The sequence below is a fragment of the Notamacropus eugenii genome, chromosome 6 (assembly GCF_028372415.1).
Source record: "Notamacropus eugenii isolate mMacEug1 chromosome 6, mMacEug1.pri_v2, whole genome shotgun sequence".
Lineage (NCBI taxonomy): Eukaryota > Metazoa > Chordata > Mammalia > Diprotodontia > Macropodidae > Notamacropus > Notamacropus eugenii.
In genome coordinates this window covers 197160965-197178478 of record NC_092877.1, presented here as the reverse complement: position 1 = coordinate 197178478, position 17514 = coordinate 197160965, and the positions used below count along the sequence as shown (strand labels likewise).

General features: G+C 38.8%; 1 protein-coding gene across 11 annotated transcripts in view; it reads right to left on the bottom strand.

The window, feature by feature from the left end:
- TMEM182 (transmembrane protein 182) overlaps positions 1-17514 on the bottom strand; it is a 116215-nt gene that overhangs the window by 85342 nt on the left and 13359 nt on the right. For 5 of the 11 annotated variants that reach the window (XM_072621740.1, XM_072621739.1, XM_072621737.1 and 2 more), the window contains 2 exons: positions 14179-14542; positions 2599-2709 (listed from right to left, as the gene is read on the bottom strand). In XM_072621740.1, coding sequence (XP_072477841.1) covers positions 2599-2622 — 24 coding nt within the window. In that variant the 5' untranslated portion in view covers positions 2623-2709; positions 14179-14542. Of the gene's footprint in view, positions 1-197; positions 2162-2598; positions 2710-14178; positions 14543-17514 lie in introns of those variants that run through there. The other 6 variants (XR_011969831.1, XR_011969830.1, XM_072621741.1 and 3 more) reach the window with 6 other exon arrangements.

The window sequence follows — 17514 nt, the reverse complement described above, 5'->3', positions numbered from 1 at the left end:
ATTTAGAAAAAGCAAGAAAAATCTTTCTAATGCTGACTGATAAACTTCTATTTGCTGTCATTACATCTCTTGAACATAGAAATTCAACTATTAGATCCACTATTCTCTGATTTCCATGGATTCTTCACCTGCAAGAGGAGGGGAAACATATACTAGAGACTACAGAATAAATCATTATCCTGAAGAAGAAAACGCACATTATGTTCACCTGAACATTTCCCAACTTCAGTCACAAGCAGCCAATAATCTGACCCAAAAGCCACCAAAAAGAGAAGAACTCCTAGGGCACCAAAGAGAGCTCCAAAAAAGACCGCAATGTTACGTTTCATTGTGAAGCTACTGGTTTCAGTTTCCAAAAAAAAAAGAAAAAATCTTTTACAAGACCCTGATGCTCAATAAGATAGGAGTAATGCCCTAATGTAGAAGAAAGAAGTTTTGTTTGTCCCCAAGGAAGCACAATCTACTTGAGGAGTGTCTCTTTCCTTGTCTTTGGTCACTTGCTCCTGTACTCTATCAGTTGATGTTTTCCTCTCCCCTGGGCGGACTGCAGTCTGGCAGCTGAGAATGACATGCTATTTTAAGACATGAATTGAGGAGCATCTGGGGGGAGGGGGGGGCAGTGAGGATCAGAATCGTAAGTGATCAAAAATAGTTGACCTTCCCCTGACTAACTAGTGCCAGGCACTGTCTCAGATTATCGTTACTGAACTTGATTCATCCATAAAACATGGCAAGAAGATGAAGCGGTGGCAAAGCCATAGGTGTGACTATCTTAAAAAAAAAAAGTCTTGCCTCAACAAGCATTTCTTACTTTAAGAGAGTCACTATGAGCTGAATGCTACCCCAGAAAACATTTGAGAAGCTCATCGAAGATGTATAAATCACAGTTACAAACAAACTGCAAAGACCGCTGTTGGTACGCATGATCTGCACATAAATATAGCTTATAATTAATTTCCTATTTATTTAGCTACATTCTTTCACATGAAAAGTATTTGTGCAGCAGATGGTTCTAAAACAGATACCACTGGTTACTCTGTAGATATTTAGATGTGCTCTATATATGTTCAGATTGTATATTAAAAGTAAAAACACTCGGTAGGGTAGCAGAGCTTTCTGGTTTAAAAAATAAAAAAAGATGTTGCTTTTAAACAATTTATAGAAGACTAGGTAAGGCCAGAACTATGGATAGGAAGAACCAGAAGTGGTTGGCATCTGAAAGGAGCTTTTGTCCTTTGAAGGTAATGAGATGAAGAGAAAGGCCTAGAAAATATATAGCAATCCAAGGAAACAGGCCACAGCTCCTCAATAATTTGGCAAATCAATCAAATGATAAACATTTATTAAATGCCTAATATGTGCCAAGCACACTTTTAAGAACAATAATTCAAAAAAATAATTTAAAAATAATTTTAAAAAATCCAATAATTCACCAACAGAAGGCAAAAGACAATCCCTGCCCTGAAGGGGCTTACAGTCTAATGGGGGAGAAAACATGCAAACAACAACAGACACAAAGCAAGCTTGTGTTCATCCTTCCTTGCTGAAGAAGATCATGCCATCAGAGAAATGATGACATGACTTGCACTTGACTTTGTTTTGAGTGAGGGAGGGCTGTGCAAATCACCAACCTCACTTCTCCTCCAGAGCCATCTGAATCCAGTGACCAGATATTCATCAGGATGACTGGAGAGGACCCAGGATGCACTGTGAGACCTCAAGCCCTTTAGGCCAAGGTCTTTACAGGTACTCACTTAGAGTGAGGTAACTCCTGTATGCAGGATAAATAGGGAATAATTCACAGAAGGAAGTCACTGGCATTAAACGGGGTTTGGGAAGTCTTCCAGTAAAAGATGGGATTTTACTTGGGACTAAAAGGAAGCCAGAGAAAGAGAGCATTCTAGGCACAGAGAACCCCCAGAGAGAATGCCCAAAACCAGGCAATGGAATGTCTTGTTCATGGAACAGTATAGTGGCCAGTGACACTGCCTCAAAGAATACTTGTCAAAGCATAAATGTAGGGGAGAAAAGTATGAGACCACTGGAAAGGTAAGAGGGGGCTTCACGAACTAGAGTGACTAAAAAGCCCTGTTGTTAGTTTAGCAACAGAGTCTTAATTGAGTTGGAAAGACCTCCTCTGTGCCTGAGGAGATTTTCCAAAAGGGTAAAAATTTGTTCCAGGATATAAAATAAGTAAGGCCACTAACAGTATTTGCATTCCCAGAACCTAATGCTTGTTTTAAGAACATTTTCTGGGGAGGGGGAAGGACAGTCTCGCCTATTCCTCTGCTGCCCCCCAACACTAAAGAGCAGATATTTACCGAGACCATGCCCTCCCTTCTCTTTCCCTTTCCCCTTTCCTTTCCCTTTCCCTTCCTTTCTCTCCCCTCCCTTCTTTCCTCTTACATTATTTCTTTATATTCTCTTCCTTGGTGATTTCATCCTCTCTCATGTCTCAAGTGAGTTAATCAGGATTTTTCATTGTTTGTTAAAAAAAAATTGCAATAGTAGAGAAAAGATAGACAGAGATTTAAGCTGCCAGTCACAAAATCACCCTGTGCCCTAGACTTGTCAATCAAGAGATATTCAAGGAATTACCATCAACAGGGAAGTGTAGTCCATCACTTGGGACAGAAGCTGAAGCTGATGATCCAATCTTTCTTTTCTTAGTTATGGCTTTTTACAAGATCTTCTGAATAAGCTCTATGTCTGTTAAAGGATAGCTATAGAACAATTACTAGGGCAAACATAAATCAGAAAGGACAAGGAAGCCTCCCATTTCATTACTTCGGGGGTGTGGTGGGAGCAGACTACAGATGCTGTTTTTAAAGATCAGATCAATGGCTGTTATTTGACTCATGATGTGTAATCTGTTCTGTTGGCCACATGTGTCACTGTCAGAATCACATTATTTAACCAACACTAGATATCTAATTGTTGGAATATATGAAAGTGATGGGCAGCTGGGTAGTACTGAGGATAGAGTGTCGGGCTTGCAGTCAGGAAGACTCTTCTTCCTGAATTCAAATGCAGCCTTATACACTTATTAACTCTGTGACCTTAGACAAGTCACCCCTGTTTGCCTCAATTTCCTCATCTGTAAAATGAGCTGGAGTTGGATATAAGTGAAAAACAAAAGTGATGCTTCACTATTCTTTGACTTGATTAGGGTTTCAGCAATGGTGAAGATGAGGCCTTGGGACAGGGCATAACCCTTTTGAGTTGCTCTTTAAATTATAAAATATTATTTAAGAACCATTACATATGGATTCGGTTATCATCCTCCTGAAGGTGACTCCTACCCCAGTCTCTCCTTTGAGCTCCAGCTCCATATCTCCAATTGCTTGCTGAATATCTCCTCTCAGAGCTATTATTGTTACTTCAAATTCAACATGTACAAAGTTGAGCTTATAATCTTACCCTTAAATCTCCTACTTCTTCAAACTTTTCTATTTCTATTTCTAGAACTACCAACTTTCTATCATCACCCAGACTTAAAATCCTGGGGTCATCTTGGCTTTTGTTTCTCTCTCTGCATCTAACCAGTAGTCAAAGTCCTATTACATTTTTCAACCTCTACTCCACATTCATTTTTATCACCCTGGTTCAAATTCTTATCATTAGCACTCTTAGAAGAGTCTCCTTACTAGTCTCACTATCCATTCTCTCTCCTCTCCAGTCCATTATTCACACAACTACAAAAATAATATTCCATATCATCATCTGCTTTTAAAACCTCAGTGGCTCTTGAGTTCAAAACAATCTTTTAGTTAAAACAATCTTTAGCAGAACATTTAAGGCTTCTCATAATTTCCTTCCAAGCTCGTCTCCAATTCAATTTCATATAGCTTTTCTCCATATATTCTACATTCTAGCTGAACTAGACAATTAGATATTCCCTTATCATGTCCTACTATCTCTCACCTTTGTGAATTCATATAAATTGACCCCATCTTTGCCTGGCCTTTCTAACTCCAAGTCCAACGCATTATGCCAGGAAGCCTTTCATTGCCCCCACTTCAATCTAGTACTTCTCCTATGGTTTCTGATATATCCTGAATATGATTTGTTTGAAGATAGTTATTTGCATGTTTTCTCCTCTGTTAGACTGTGTGATCCTTGAGTTCAGTAACTGTCTTTTACCTTCCATTGCATCCCGAGTACCTGGCACATAGTAATTACTTAATAAATATTTAGTGACTATGTGAAACCTCATGATGTCTCCTCATATCAATTTGTTGTTGTTCAGTTATTTCAGTTGTGTCTGATTTTTTGTGATGCCACTTTGGGTTTTCTTGACAAAGATAATGGAGTGGTTTGCCATTTTCTTCTCCAGCTCATTTCACAGAAAAGGAAACTGAGTTAAATGACTTACCCAGGATCATACAGCTAGTAAGTGTGTGAGGCCAGATTTGAAGTCCAGGTCCTTCTGACTCCAGGCCAGTGCTCTACCCACGGTGCCACCTGATTTCCCTCTCCATATCAAAAGCATGTATTAAAAGAAGGTAAATACTCCATCCATGAGAGACAGAAGATGTTTCCTGAATGTAACACTGGCATGCCTGATATAATAAAAGAATCAAAGGAAGGATGGCAGAATGTTGGGCAGATGCTCTGCAGAGGATTTATGGAATACACAGATAATTATCACATGGGATTGGAAGGCATAGAGAAATTGGGATCTTCCTCAAAGAAAGGGATACACAGACCTAAGAGATTGCTGATATCAAGTGAACTAGTGTGTGGGAATCAAAATTAGAAAGTCAGAGGAAGTGACATAGATTATTTTGTTTTACTTTAAATGTAGTGGATATGCATTTAGTCAATGAGTGAATTCTCTTTTACGTAGATGTAGCTATGTGAACCTGGGAAAATTATTTAACCCTGTTTGCCTCAGTTTCCTCACTGTATAATAAACTTGAAAAGGAAATGGCAAACCACTCTAGGATCTTTGCCAAGAAAACTCCATATGGGGTCACGGAGAGTTGGACACAACTGAAACAGCTCAATAACAAAAGCTAAAACTTTGTACAAGCCTTAAAAATCTTAGATTATGGGGGGACAGAACCAAGATGGCAGAGTAAAAGGATGGAACTGTAGAAGCTCTCCCCCCATAGCCCATAAAATATCTGTAAAAAATGATGCTAAACTAATTCTAGAGCAGCAGAAGCCACAAAACAACAGAGTGAAAGAGATTTACAGCCCAAGACAGTCTGGAAGGCTGACAGGAAAGGTTTATTGCACCAGGCTCATAGCAGAGCGCAGTGCAGCCGTGGATGCATGCCTCAGCATGGACAGGACTAGAACAGGCTTCAAGGCGAGGAGTCATAGATAGCAGCTGAGGTTCCCAGATCCCCACAAATGCCAAAGACAGCTTCAAAGGTCAGTGAGAAATCTCATTCACCTAGGGGAGAGGGGGGGGAGGGTCCTGCCTAGCCCTGGCCCAAAGCAGCCCCAGGTGGTGCAGCATTCAGTTTTGGAACTCTCAGCATAAAGACCTTGGGGGAATCAAGCCACTGATCTGGATCTCAGTCCTGAGTGGCTGCTCTGGGGTGAGGAGAAGCACTGGTTTGTGAAGCTGGGGGAGGCTCTGGAGAGGGAATTCTGCTCATAGATCCTGGGCAGAAAAGCTTGTGGTTGCTCCCAGATCAGATTGCAGGCCAAGAGAGGACAAAACTCCTCTCCCTTGATTATGTCACATTGGAGGAACTGAGAACTTATAGGTCCCTAGAGTATACCCTCCTCTTGACAAAGGACTCAAAAGTCAAGTAACTGACTGGGAAAATTTCCAAAAAGGGGAAAAAATAAGACTATAGAAGCTTACTTTCTTGGTGAACAGATATCTTCTCCCATCCTTTCAGATGAGGAAGAACAATGTATACCATCAGGGAAAGACATAAAAGTCAAGGCTTCTGCATCCAAAACCCCTAAAATAAATATACAATGGTCTCAGGCCACGGAAGAGTTCAAAAAGGATTTTGAAAATCAAGTAAGAGAAGTGGAGGAAAAATCGGAAAGAGAAATGAGAGTGATGCAAGAAAATCATGAAAGCACATCAAAAGCTTGCTAAAGGAGACCCCAAAAAAATGCTGAAGAAAATAACACCTTTAAAAATAGACTAACTCGGTGGAGCCAAGATGGCGGAGTAGAAAGACACACATATGCCAGCTCCAAACCCACAGCCCATAAAATATCTGTAAAGAAGACCTCCCAACAAATTTTGGAGCAGCAGAAGCCACAGAACAACAGAGCAGACAAAATTTCTGTTCCAGAGAGCCCTGAAAACCTCTCGCAAAAGGTCCGTCGCCCCGGACCTGGAGCCGAGCCCAGCCCTGCCTTGGCATGCAGCACTGAGAGGAGCAGATCCGAGCAGGCTTCAGGGATGGAATTTCCAGCTGCCAGCTCCCTCCACCCACAGCCCCCTAAGGTTGATGAGAGGGTCTCCTCGGCTTGCTGAGAGGGGAGTGGGGTGCCCCCATAACTCAGGCGCCCTCGGGAGGCAGCAGTGGAGGTGGGAGCAGACCAGGGCTCCCCAAGCAGGCAGGAGCCTGGATCCATTGTTGAAGGTCTCTGCATAAACCCCCTGAGGGAAGTGAGCCCCCAGTGGCGGCCCTGCCTCCACCTGAGCAGCTGGACATAATCTCACACTGAATAGCAGCCCTGCCCCCGCCAAGAGCCCTGAGGCTGGGAAGCAGCATTTGAATCTCAGACCCCAAGCACTGGCTGGGCAGATCTGGAGGCCAAGTGGGTGAGTGGGTGTGAAGAGGACACTCAGAAGTCAAGTCACTGGTTGGGAAAATGCCCAGAAAAAGGAAAAAAAAATAAGACTATAGAAGGTTACTTGCTTGGTGAACAGGTATTTCCTCCCTTCCTTTCTGATGAGGAAGAACAATGCTTACCATCAGGGAAAGACACAGAAGTCAAGGCTTCTGTATCCCAGCCCACCCAATGGGCTCAGGCCACAGAAGAGCTAAAAAGGATTTTGAAAATGAAGTTAGAGAGGTGGAGGAAAAACTGGGAAGAGAAATGAGAGAGATGAAAGAAAAGCATGAAAAGCAGGTCCACACCCTGCTAAAGGAGACCCAAAAAAATGCTGAAGAAAATAACACCTTAAAAAATAGGTTAACTCAACTGGCAAAAGAGGTTCAAAAAGCCAATGAGAAGAAGAATGCTTTCAAAAGCAGAATTAGCCAAATGGAAAAGGAGATTCAAAAGCTCACTGAAGAAAATAGTTCTTTCAAAATTAGAATGGAACAGATGGAGGCCAATGACTTGATGAGAAACCAAGAAATCACAAAACAAAACCAAAAGAATGAAAAAATGGAAGATAATGTGAAATATCTCATTGGAAAAACAACTGACCTGGAAAATAGATCCAGGAGAGACAACTTAAAAGTTATGGGCCTACCTGAAAGCCATGATCAAAAAAAGAGCCTAGACATCATCTTTCATGAAATTATCAAGGAAAACTGCCCTGAGATTCTAGAACCAGAGGGCAAAATAAGTATTCAAGGAATCCACAGATCACTGCCTGAAAGAGATCCAAAAAGAGAAACTCCTAGGAATATTGGAGCCAAATTTCAGAGTTCCCAGGTCAAGGAGAAAATATTGCAAGCAGCTAGAAAGAAACAATTTGAGTATTGTGGAAATACAAGCAGGATAACACAAGATCTAGCAGCTTCTACGTTAAGGGATCAAAAGGCATGGAATAGGATATTCCAGAAGTCAAAGGAACTAGGATTAAAACCAAGAATCACCTACCCAGCAAAACTGAGTATAATAGTTCAAGGGAAAAAATGGTCATTCAGTGAATTAGAGGACTTTCAAGCATTCTTGATGGAAAGACTAGAGCTGAATAGAAAATTTGACCTTCAAACACAAGAATCAAGAGAAACATGAGAAGGTAAACAGGAAAGAGAAATCATAAGAGACTTACTAAAGTTGAACTGTTTGCATTCCTACATGGAAAGATAATATTTGTAACTCTTGAAACTTTTCTCAGTATTTGGGTAGTTGGAGGGATTATACATACACACACACATACATATATACATATATATGTATATATACATATAAAATATACATATAAGTGTATATATACATATATATTATATATGCATATATATGTATACAGAGGGCACAGGGTGAGTTGAATAGGAAGGGATGATATCTAAAAAAAATAAAATTAAGGGATGAGAGAGGAATACATGGGGAAGAGAAAGGGAGAAATGGAATGGGGCAAATTATCTCTCATAAAAGAGGCAAGGAAAAGCTTTTTCAATGGAGGAGTAAAAGGGGGAGGTGAGAGGCATAAAGTGAAGCTTACTCTCATCACATTTGGCTTAAGGTGAGAATAACATGCACACTCAATTTAGTATGAAAATCTATCTTACACTACAGGAAAGCTGGGGAGAAGGGGATAAATGGGGTGGGGGGGATGGCAGAAGGGAGGGCAAATGGGAGGAGGGAGTAATTAGTAGTAAACAGCTTAGCAGAGAGTCAAGGACAAAAGAGAGAACAGAATAAATAGGGGCCAGGATAGGATGGAGGGAAGTATAGTTAGTCTTTCACAACGTGACTATTGTGCAAGTCTTTTGCAAAACTGCACAGATATGGCCTATATTGAATTGCTTGCCTTCTCAGTGAGAATGGGTGGGGAGGGAGGAAGGGAGAGAAGTTGGAACTCAAAGTTTTAGGAACTAATACTGAAAATTGTTTTTACATGTAACTGGAAAATAAGAAATACAAGTAATGTGGTATAGAAATCTACCTTGCCCTACAAGACAAGACAGAAGATGGGGATAAGGAAAGGGAAGGGTGTGATAGAAGGGAGGGCAGATTGGGGGATGGGGTAATCAGAATGCACAGGGTGTATGGGTGGGGGGATGGGAGAGATGGTGAGACTATTTGGAACTCAAAATCTTGTGAAAATGAATGTTGAAAACTAAAAATAAATAAATATTTTTTGAAAAAAAAATCGTAGATTATGGGGTTGCAGAACCAAAATAAGAAACTTAAAACTAACTACAAAGGATATATGAAGGAAGACACTATCTACATCCAGAGACAGAACTTATAAATAGAAGTGTATATAGAATGGTTTATACATACAGACACACACATATACACACACAACACACATTTGTCTGTGTCTAACAGTAACCATCTCTATAATAGGAGGTGGGAGACAATGAGAAAAAAAAGGGAAGATAAAAGAAAGTTACATAATAATTTTATAGTATAATTAAAAGGATTAGCAAATAGTAGATAATAGATTTGTAGTTTCATGTACAATTATCTATTTTTCCTATTCTACTATATTATGAAAATTCTTGCTTTGTTTCTTGAATTCAGAATAAGTAATTTTTTTAAAAAAACATTTCAGGTTTTGATAATTTCTACAGCATAAGTATCTCATACCATAGCAAGGTACTTTTGGGACAAAGCTGGTTTTATTTTATGTTAGTTGGAAAAATATGTGTCATATGGTACTTAGTCTCTATCTAGTCTCCTCAAAGGAAGAAGAGCTGAGAAATCAGACACTTAGTACTAAGAGTCACAACTCTAGAAAAGTTAGGAATGACTATTCTGAAATGATTAGGAAATGATTATGAAAAGAAGGTCTCCTCTGGAGATTAATTCGGGGCAACACTGTGTAGTAGAAAGAATGCTGAAGGATCTTAGTCTAGAAACATGGGCTCAAGTTGAAGTTCTGCTACTTTTGACAATGAGGCTTTCAAATCCTCAGTTTTGCCTTCAGTAAAATAGGAATAATATTGATACTACCTCAATTCACAATATTGTTATGAGAAAACTATTTTGTAAATTGTAAAAATATAGATAAACAGGGCATCATTGTCTCTTCAAAACCCTCAATGTTAACTTTTCTATAATGAACAACTTGTTAATTTGGGGGGGAGGGGGAGTTGTATTTACAACCATCTTAGAGATAAAGCTTGGCCTTTAAGTTGAGCAAGTACTTATGGAAGAAATGAGAAAAATTTCCTCAATATCCCTTTAAACCTAGGGTTCTTAGCCTTTTTTTCATCATGAATACATTTGGCAATCTGATGAAGTCTATCAACCACTTTTCAGAATAATGTCATAAAATGAATAAAATAAAATCTATAGTATTACAAAAGAAACCAGTCATATTGAAATGGAGGTGTCATCCCCCCCATCCAATTCATGACCCTTGTGAAACTTACACATGGACCTCCCAGATTTAAATGCAATATTTCTAATCAAACTATATTCTATCATTCAAATAGAACAAGAAATGATCTCCATACTAGTGACATCTGGTGGCCATGGGCAGGATTTAAAATTATCTTGGGCCTTACTTTAAAAAGTAAAAGTACTAAAGAAATTCTGTATTTCTAAGCATTTAATGTCAAATATCTATAAATGGGATTACTTTGTTTAAATGAATGACTTTGCATAAATTAAATGTCAAAGTAACTGGACATAAGGTGAATTTAAATGCATACATATATAAACTAGACACTAGCTGAAAATGAATATGTGCATACACAACTTTTTGTTGTTTAGTCCTTTCAGTCATACTGACTCTTTGTGACCCCTGTTTAAGGTTTTCTTGGTATAAATACTGAATGTTTTGCAGTTTCCTTCTCCAGCTCATTTTACAGATGATGAACTGAGGCACTGGTTAAATGTCTTGCCCAAGGTCCACAGCTAGGAAGTTGTTTGAGGTTAATTTGAACTCAAGATCTTCCTGATTCCAGGTTCATCACTATCCACTGCACCACTGAGCTGGCCATATATACCTCTTACTTTGGTATTATTGTAGCATCACAGTAATTCTTAAGCTTAAAAATAAATATCATTTATCTAAGAGGTCTGAAAATGTTGGTGTAAGTCATAAAGAGTGACTAGTTGCATTACAAAAAACATTAGGGATTACAGATTTAGAGCCATAAGAGACCTTAAAGTCCATCATGTACAATCCCCTCATTTTATAGAGGGAACAGTCTATCAAGGAAGTTCAATGATTTGCTCAGGGTCACACAGCTAGTGTCTAAAGTGAGTTTTGAACTTGATCATAGCTACAAGTCCAGCACCAGTATCCAGCACAGTGCTAGCACTGATTGTTAAGTTTTCAGTATGGGCATTTTATACCTTGGAAATCAGCAAAATATAAATTAGGACTTGAGTTACTGTTATGATGTTTGTCTAGACTTAAGAAAGTGAAGGAGAAAATGTTAAAAATGCAGATGAAGCTTAAAACATGTTTCATGCTTTTCAGAGAGCCAGTTGTTAAACATTTACTAGCACAACCCTGCCAGGATCTGATGTAACCTACTGCCCCCACAATCCTGGCATTTTTTTTTTTTTTGGTTTGATTGTTTTTTACTGATCGTTATTACCTGAAAGTAAAGGGAAGGAAAAAAAAGCAAAATTCTTAAACCTAATGCCTTTGCTCACTTCCAGTTAAGACAATCAAAAGATAAAACATTGCAAAGATTGTGATAGGGAGGTCCAAGGGAGAAATAATTTGAGTTAGGAAATAAGCAACTACATGGCAAATCCCTTTTTAGTAATACAGCTATTGAGTTAAGGGAAGCGCACCTATACATTAATACATTAGAGATGGTTGCAATTTCGACTTTATTAACTTTTAAGTTTCCATATAATGCAAGGAAGTGTTTAGCCTAAATGGATCAACAAGAGTTCCTTCCTGAGTAGAAAAGTCAAATGATTCATATTTAAAAATTGGTGAATAAAAAGATTCTGTACTTAGGCTTCTAAGTCATAAATAAGTTTATTTTTTTAATGTATCCTGCATATAATCTAATTTTGGCATGTAATTTAAGCTGATATTTGTTTCTGCAATATTAAGCAACATTAGTATTGGTTCCTTCTGCATCTGGGTTGGAAATTTCAGTTTCTTTATAATATAACCATCTCTTTCCTCCCCAGTCCCCTAATCACCTCTGCCCTATCCTGATTCAATCCATTCCTTTCCAGTCTACTTCATCCTATGCATCTGTGCAACAGATGCATTAAGTATTAAGCATCCCTACAAGGAAGACAAACCAATTTGTATTCTTTAGAACCAGAATATGAACTTGAAAATAATTGAGAATTCAAATTCCATTCCCTTGTTTTATAGATGAGGAAAGTGTAGTAGGTAGCCAAAGCCAGGTTTGATATTTCTTAGACCTTCCAAGGTCACCTGAACAAGTAAAATTTCCTTGTTTAAAAATTGTTGTTCAGTTACTTTTCATTCACGTCTGACTTTTCCTGATCCCATTTGGGGTTTTCTTGGCAAAGATACTAGAGTGGGTTGCCATTTCCTTCTCCAGCTTATTTAACAGATGAGGAAACTGAGGCAAACAGGGTTAAGTGACTTGTCCAGGGTCACACAGCTAGTACGTGTCTGTTTAAAAATTACAACAAAGAATTATGCAAAAAGAGAGGCAATATGGCATCTCTCAGTGAATAGAGTGCTGGTGTTAAGAGTCAAGAAGAGCTAGATTTGAAGGCCAAATCAGATATGGCTGGGTCCACCACTCCATCTTTCTGGGCTTCAGTATTCTTACCTGTAGAAAGGATTGGACTCAATGACCTATAAAATTCCTTCCAGATCTAAACCTATGATAATATGAACCTAGGTCTTCTGATCCCAAACCTAGTCATCTTTCTATGGTTACCACATAAAGACCAGATATTTATGAAAAGGAAATAAATATGATCCTTTCCAAGAGAGATTGTACCCAGCTGTTCCACTGTGGGGGAGCCATTCATTGCACAGCTTCTGGATTAACCAGTCACTGTAGCTTGACTGGCAATCCATGCAGTTCTGCTCCACTTTGCCTTTAGTCACATTCCCAGTAGGTCTACTTAAGTTTAAGCATATAGTTGAAGGATGAACCCCCTTAAAATTGGAGCACTTGTTAATGAACCCTGGCAACAGCCAACTTGCCATGGGTATAAGAGAATAGGATGCAATAAAAACTTTCTCCTCTCACATCAGAATCTTCTGATTAAATAATTAAATCATTCATAGGTTTCTTTAGTCAATACAAATCCATCACAAAATAGGGAGGCTACATCATGGCCTCCCACCCCTTTCAACACACACACACACACACACACACACACACACACACACACACACATCCTTTCTCTCTCTCTTTCTCTCTCTCTCTCTCTCTCTCTCTGTGTGTGTGTGTGTGTGTGTGTGTCTCTCCCAAAACATTACAACATGTAAATCATCTAAAACATCCCAAGGTGAAGAGGGTTTAGAGATTATTTGAACACATCAGTGAAAGGAGAAAGAAGTATGACATGGAACTCTTACTTGTGGAATGGTCAGTCAAGACTGCAGAGGCCCAGTGATTAGATATGCTACCTACCTGCTGATAGAAGAGTATAGGACTCAGGGTACAGAATGAGACACATATTTTTTGGACATGGCCAGTGTGGAAATTTGTTTTGTTTGACTGTACATGTTTCTAATAGATTTTGTTTTTCCATTGTTCTCAGTTGGGGACAGGGGAGGTAAAAAGATGAATTTTTATTGATTGCAACAAAACATTAAGAAAAATAAGTGTGATTATATATATTCCAGGAACATTTATCTTTCAAGGAAGACCATTTAGTCAAGTAATATTTCCTAGTCAAGTGAGCAAACATTCATTAAGAGCTTATTAAATTCTAGGTGCTATGTTAAGAGCTGAAGATATAAATACAAATAAAAAGGAGCTTACATTCTAATAAGGAAAATGATTCATAAAAGGGAGATGAAAAGGGGCAGCCAGGTATTGCTCTGGATAGAGTACAGGGGCCTCGAGTTAAGAAGACCTGAGCTCAAATCCAGTCTCAGATGCTTACTAGCTGTATAACCCTGGGCAAATCACTTAACCCTGTTTGCCTCAGTTTTCTCATCTATAAAATGGGCTGGAGAAGGAAATGGCAAACTACTTTAATATCTTTTGCCAGGAGAACCCTAAATGGGGTCACGAAGAGTCAGATACTACTAAAATAACTGAACAATGAAAAGTGAGCAGTAGGAGGGGAAGGACCCTCAAAGAGGCAGTGAAGCAAAATTTAGAGAATGAAGCATCACCAGACTGGGTCTTTCCTTAAAATGTTAGTTCTGGGAAGAACTCACCAAAGGAAGACTTACAAAAAAGAAATAATGTACAGGCATACCTCATTTTACCGTGCTTTGCTTTATTGCACTTTACAGGTACTGAATTTCTTGACAGAATGAAGGTTTGTGGCAACTCTGCATCAAGCAAGTCTATGGGCACCAATAGCATGTGCTCACATGGTATCTGTGTCACATTTTGGCAATTCTCTCAATTTTTCAAAGTTTTCACTATCATCATATCTGTTTTGGCGATTTGTGATTAGTGATCTTTGATGTCAATATTGTAATTGTTTTGGGATACCACGAACTGTACCCATATAAGATGGCAAATTTAATTGATAAATGTTGTGTATGTTCTCACTGCTCCACCGACTGACAGGCAGTTTTCAGGTTTCTCTCTCTTTTCTCCAGCTCCCCTGTTTCCTGAAACACAACAATATTGAAATTAGGTGAATTAATAAACCTACCATGACCTCTAGGTGCTTGAGTGAAAGGAAGAGTCAGTGCTGCAAATTTCATTGCTATTTTATTTTTTTAAATTGCCACAGTCATCCCAATCTTCAGCTACCAGGACCCCGATCAACATCAAGGCAAGACCCTCCATCAGGAAACGCATGACAACTTGCTAAAGGTTCAGGTGATGGTTAGCATTATTTTTAGCAATAAAGTCTTTTTAAATTAGGATATATGCATTGGGTTTTTTTTAGACATAACACTATTTCATACTTTATTGACCACAGTACAGTATAAAAAAAACTTTTATATACAATGGGAAAACCAATATGCCTTGCTGTATTGTGATACTCTCTTTATTGCAATAATCACTTTACTCCAGTGCTCTGGAACCAGACCTGCACTCTCTGAGGTGCACCTGTATTGAGGGCTGACCTTCAAGTTAGAAAGAGTTGGGTTCAATACTGCTTCTGATACATACTAGATGAGGGACTTTAGGAAAACCATTTAACCTCTTGGCATCTCCCAGGCAATACCCTAAATTAGATTATAGATTAGAGGGGATTGTTAGCCCTATATCTACAGAAGGAGGTGTCGCCTAGGGAACTTCTGATGCTTATGAAACCATAGGTGGAAGTGGGAATAGGGAAGGGGGAAGAAGGAAGGAAGGAAGGGGGAAAGAAAATGGGATGATGACCGCAAATGAAACTATAGGAGATAAATGTGAAATGTTCTGTTCATCTTTGTGGGCAAAGTATTATATTAACAAAGGCCTTCCATTATATTAGCTTATTTAAAATTAGAATTTAATGAGCAAGTATGCAACAGTGGGCTTATTCTTCTGTTGCCAGTATACTGTGCCTTTATATTTGGCATAATGCTACTTTTCCTCTTAACCTTTTAGAAACTAGGATAGAATTCTGAAAATGAATCCATTATCAGGAAGGCATATAAATCCAACAGCAGTAGATTGATTAAATATGTGAATCATCACATGAAGGGATTTTTACAAACTGTTTGAGGTTTTAAGCAGAATTCCTGCTTTTCTTTCTATTGTTCTTAGGTTGTAAACTAAAATGAAAAAAAATCAGAATAAAATGTTCTAAAATTCAGGATAATTGTTTAGTTTTAGGGAACTGAAATTTATCCTTTGAAATATAGAAACCAAAACTTCCATTTACTGCAATAAATTTCAGCAATTGTCTGAGATCTGTGAAACATATTGAAAGTTTATATTGTTTAAAAATCCTTTTCTCATTTTTAAAAGCCCTGAGTATTTGAGGGCCAAAGTCTGGTAACTGAAGAGGTAATTTAGGATTCACTTAAACAAATGAGCTAGAGGGAGCCCTCTTAGGGACTAAGCTATAAAAAAAGTGTTCAAGGAGAACTGAATTTTACTTAAATTAGTTATATTTGTGGGAGAAAAAATGGCTAAAGGAAACAGAAAGCAAACAGGGAGAGGGAATTTCTGTACTGGTGAACTCTGCATCTAGAAAGCCCAATGCATTTACAAGGCTCACATTTTACAATTATTTTGTAAACATCATGGTCTCTACGGACTGTTCCTCCCTTTCCCTGCTGTCCACCCTGAGAGAGTGAAATAATATTCTACATGATTTGAATCATTCAGTCTAATTCCCTCATATTTTATGGAATTTAAAAGAGATAAGAAGAAATTAGAGTTCTTTGAGGGAGAATACTGTGTCTCATGCAAATTTGATTTTGGTGACTGGAACTGTTTTAGAAATAGACTGCAAATGATTTTGCACTCTGACATGCGTTTGTAAGGGTAGGAACAAAAGATTAGAAAGATAGGAACCCTAGTCTGCCAGTGGATCACTAGAAAACAAGGACACCAGTATCATTAAGCCAGGAGATATTTGAAGCAGTGGGTGGCGAAGATGTGCTCAGAAAGAGGACTTGGTTGTGTCTGAGATTGACAACTGGTGCCACCTGCTGGGAACTGCCCAGGTCTGCAGAAGCCAGTAGGAGAAACACCATCTGACCCTGGACCTGACGAAACACTGTCAAAAGCCCTACCTATTGTATTTGCAATTGACTAACTGAAGATAGAACTTTGAGAACGCACTATTCATAAAATGGTCTCTTTTCTTTTTCTAAGAGCTCAGTAGTAGGAGCTATAGTTTTCTTGAACCTTTCTGTCCTTTCCTTAACACCACTAGGTACTTTCAAAAGGAACAATCTCAATATGGTAGGGGTGGGACACTATGCTTTCCCAGGTTTCCAGGGTAAGGATTATAAACCAAGCAAATGAGAAAACACCTGAAAATATACCTTGATGCTTTTTTGTCAAGAGTCTCTGACACAAGGATTATGCAAATACTTTATATTATCATTTTCACTTTTAATTACCATTTCCTAGAGAAGCATATGAGAAACAAAGGAATCACTGAAAAGAGGAAGCTTTTAGAGATCAACAGGTAGCAAGCATTTATTCAGCCCATACTATGTGAAAAATAGAAGTAAAAAGACAGTCTCTGCTCTCAATCAGCTTCCATTTTAATGGAAGGGGAAGATAATGCATAAAAGGGAGATGAAAAGGAGAGGGATAATGGGTACCTACTGGGTGTAGGGTTTGGTGGTAAAACTCTCAGAGACAAAAGCACAGCGGAAAGGGGAATGAAACATGGCTCAAACCCTTCTCTCAAATTGAGAGTTCCCTGAAAGCAACTCACCAGTGGAAGGAGGGGACCAATAGAGCAGAGGGATATTATAGGGTGGGAAGGGCCCAGGGAAAGAGGAAACTTCTAGGGTGAAAGGACTGCTGAGAAATGGGGGCAAAGCCTATAGAGTCAGAAGCACAGCCAGGAGGAGAAAGGAGCCTGGCTATCCCTGATCTATTACTAAAATGGAGGTCCTGAAAGGAAATTCCCTGTGGGAGGAAGGGGCTAGGCATTGCAAAAGAATACTGAAGGATAAGA